General features: G+C 42.3%; 1 protein-coding gene across 1 annotated transcript; it reads right to left on the bottom strand.

The window, feature by feature from the left end:
• Positions 1 to 627: 627 nt before the first annotated feature.
• On the bottom strand, positions 628 to 2562 carry LOC137541003 (general transcription factor II-I repeat domain-containing protein 2B-like). Its single transcript, XM_068262156.1, has one exon. The coding sequence runs from the start codon at positions 2560 to 2562 to the stop codon at positions 628 to 630; it is 1935 nt and encodes a 644-aa protein (XP_068118257.1).
• Between the last annotated feature and the right edge of the window lie 1082 nt (positions 2563 to 3644).

Here is a 3644-nt window from a genome sequence, read left to right as displayed (position 1 = left end):
TCCAACCAGGTCCTGACCCAGGCAGAAACTGTCACTTGCATACCTGATGTTTAACTCTTTCAGGCAAAGGAAGAAAAAAAGGAACACAGCCTAGTTATTTGTGTGCTTGGCACTGTACATACACATGTCTATCATCATGTCACACATGTCACCTCGGTTGTCCGAGGTGAACAGATCCTATGGTAATCAATAGGATCCGTTCAGATTACTCCAGAGCAAGGATCAGTTTTTCATCTGTGCAAGTATGAAGCCTGTTCTAAATTGTCACCAATCTCAACCTGTCCTTATTTTATCACCGCTCACATCCAGCCTAGCATGTCTGCATGAGGGGACCCAGCGGAACATCAAAGTTAGGAGGATAGTGTTTGCCATAGACCAGGGGTCTGCAACCTTTAACACATAAAGAGCCACTTGGACCCGTTTCCGAAAAGAGAAAAAAGCTGGGAGCCGCAAAACCGCAAAACCATTATAAAACAAATCTAACACTGCATATATTGTTTCTTACCTTAATGCTATATACAGGATCATGCAGTTAGCTGTCAATCTGAAGAAAAAAAGGACTTTGTCACTTAATGTAAAATATATTTTTGCACATTAATAGCTAATTAAAATATTTAGTTTACCTGGTTAATGGGATTTTTGTTCCTGAACCTCAGTGCACAGTGTCTGCACATCAGGGCTGTAAGACGTCACCTTCATTTTCACACAGGCTTGCAAGCTGTCATTTGTAAGGCGTGATCGATGTTTGTTTTTAATATAGTTCATGTTGGAGAAGACCTGCTCACATACATATGTGGAGCCGAAGATCGACAGCACTCCAAATGCATACTTTTTCATGTTTATATACGTGTTGGGGATGGCATTCCATGTTTCGAATACAAGTTTGTCCTGTTTGGGAAGGTTTTCAATATCAGTCCATTTATGATTCTGAGCCAGAATGGCCTTCTGACGGGCAACATCCTCAAGAGTAGCGGTCAAGCATTTGAACTTGGACACCCATAGATCTTTGTCAGCTATATCGGCCAATTCCATCTCAAGATCAGGTTGACTTACACCTGCAAATGCAGTCATATTCAATAGGGATGGATCAATCTCCAGGGGAGTGACAGGGAAGGCTAATGTGGCCTTTTCCTCTCTGAACTCACAGAATCGTTTCCCAAATGAAGTTTGCATTGCGGTGATTGCAGACTTGAAATATTCCAAATTGATTGTATCATGACTTTGTTTGAACTCTCTCAAAGAGGGAAAGTGAGACAGTGTGCCTCTCTGTAAATCTTTGACCAACACTGTCAACTTGCGCTCAAATGCCATAACCTCCTCCAGCATATGCAGGGCTGTGCCTCCTTTCCCCTGAAGGGTGGTATTTAGCGTGTTTAGATGTGCTGTCATGTCTACCATAAAATGTAATTTTTCAAGCCACTCTGGCTGTTCCAGCTCAGTAAAGATGAGCTCTTTGCTGTCCAGGAAGGTTTTTATTTCTTCCAAACATGTGACAAAGCGTTTTAGCACCTCGCCTCTAGACAGCCACCGGACCTTGTTGTGGAGCAGGAGGTCAGAATATTTGCTTTCAACCTCATCCAATAACAAACGGAACTGGCGGTGGTTTAAGCCCTTTGCCATTATCTTATTTACAATCTGAATGACCACATCCATCACTTTTGTGCATTCCGGCGGAAATGTCTGAGCACACAATGCCTCTTGGTGCAGGATGCAATGAAATGATAGCAGCCTTCTACCCAACGCCTTCTGCAGTAGAGCCACGAAGCCCTTCTGTGCTCCTCTCATGCTCGGTGCCCCATCAGTAGCTACTGAGACCAGGTGGTTAGTGTTTATTTTTTTAGCAGTTAAAACGTCCAGGACAGCCTTACAGATATCCTCACCCCTTGTTTGGTCTTTTAGTGGTATCAGCTCAATAAGTTCTTCCTGTGGCCCAAAAGAGTTCACATATCGGCAGAACAGCGCTACTTGTTCAATATCACCGATATCTTTGGACTCATCACAGGCAATGGAGTATGCCATACCTGAATTAATGTCTTGAATTTGCTGTTTGCTAATGTTTTCTGCCATTTTTAGGGTTCTGTCTTTGACAGTCTTCGCAGAGAGTGGCAGGTCTTTGATTTTCTGCACAATTTCATTTTTGTTTTTGACGTCCATGTATAGATGTTCCGAAATATTAATGAATGCTTCTTTTATATACTCTCCATCGGTGAAGGGCTTCCCGTGCTTGACTATTTCCTGAGCGGCCACAAAACTAGCATATGTTGTGGTATTTGCAGACTTCACCCACTTCTTGAAATTATTTTTGCTCGTATTAACCTTCCTGATAAGTTCTGCAACAGCTTTTCGTCTCTCATCTCCATCTGGATATTTTTCAGCAAAGGCTGTGTGTTTATTCTGGAAATGTCTTGCAACATTGGACTTTTTGTGGTTTGCTAATTTCTCACCACATATTAAGCATACTGGTAAACCAGTCTCGTCAGTAGAGAATGCAAATGATTCTGTCCACGTATTATTAAACACTCTGTTTTCTTCAGAAATTTTTCTCTTCTTGCCTTTATCCATGGCTGGCCTACCAGGGGGTTGAAAACAGCAACATAAGTAGAAATCTCAGGGCACAAATATGCACAAATCGTTAGCAGATATGACCCCCATTTGCACAAATCGTTAGCAGATATGACCCCCATATGCACAAATCGTTAGCAGATATGACCCCCATATGCACAAATCGTTAGCAGATATGACCCCCATATGCACAAATCCTTCAGCAGATATGACCCCCATATGCACAAATCGTTAGCAGATATGACCCCCATATGCACAAATCGTTAGCAGATATGACCCCCATATGCACAAATCGTTAGCAGATATGACCCCCATATGCACAAATCCTTCAGCAGATATGACCCCCATATGCACAAATCGTTAGCAGATATGACCCCCATATGCACAAATCCTTCAGCAGATATGACCCCCATATGCACAAATCGTTATCAGATATGACCCCCATTTGCACAAATCGTTAGCAGATATGACCCCCATATGCACAAATCGTTAGCAGATATGATCCCCATTTGCACAAATCGTTAGCAGATATGATCCACATTTGCACAAATCGTTAGCAGATGTGACCCCCATATGCACAAATCATTAGCAGATATGACCCCCATATGCACAAATCCTTCAGCAGATATGACCCCCATATGCACAAATCGTTAGCAGATATGATCCCCATTTGCACAAATCGTTAGCAGATATGATCCCCATTTGCACAAATCGTTAGCAGATATGATCCACATTTGCACAAATCGTTAGCAGATATGACCCCCATATGCACAAATCCTTCAGCAGATATGACCCCCATATGCACAAATCGTTAGCAGATATGACCCCCATATGCACAAATCCTTCAGCAGATATGACCCCCATATGCACAAATCGTTATCAGATATGACCCCCAGTTGCACAAATCGTTAGCAGATATGACCCCCATATGCACAAATCGTTAGCAGATATGATCCCCATTTGCACAAATCGTTAGCAGATATGATCCACATTTGCACAAATCGTTAGCAGATATGATCCACATTTGCACAAATCGTTAGCAGATATGACCCCCATATGCACAAATCATTAGCAGATATGAC

The sequence above is a fragment of the Hyperolius riggenbachi genome, chromosome 12 (genome assembly GCF_040937935.1).
Source record: "Hyperolius riggenbachi isolate aHypRig1 chromosome 12, aHypRig1.pri, whole genome shotgun sequence".
Lineage (NCBI taxonomy): Eukaryota > Metazoa > Chordata > Amphibia > Anura > Hyperoliidae > Hyperolius > Hyperolius riggenbachi.
This window is presented reverse-complemented; position numbering and strand designations above follow the sequence as displayed.

What these genes read in the sequence shown, in the direction of transcription:
- LOC137541003 (XM_068262156.1), bottom strand. Translation starts at nt 2,562, where the DNA reads ATGGATAAAGGCAAGAAGAGAAAAATTTCTGAAGAAAACAGAGTGTTT.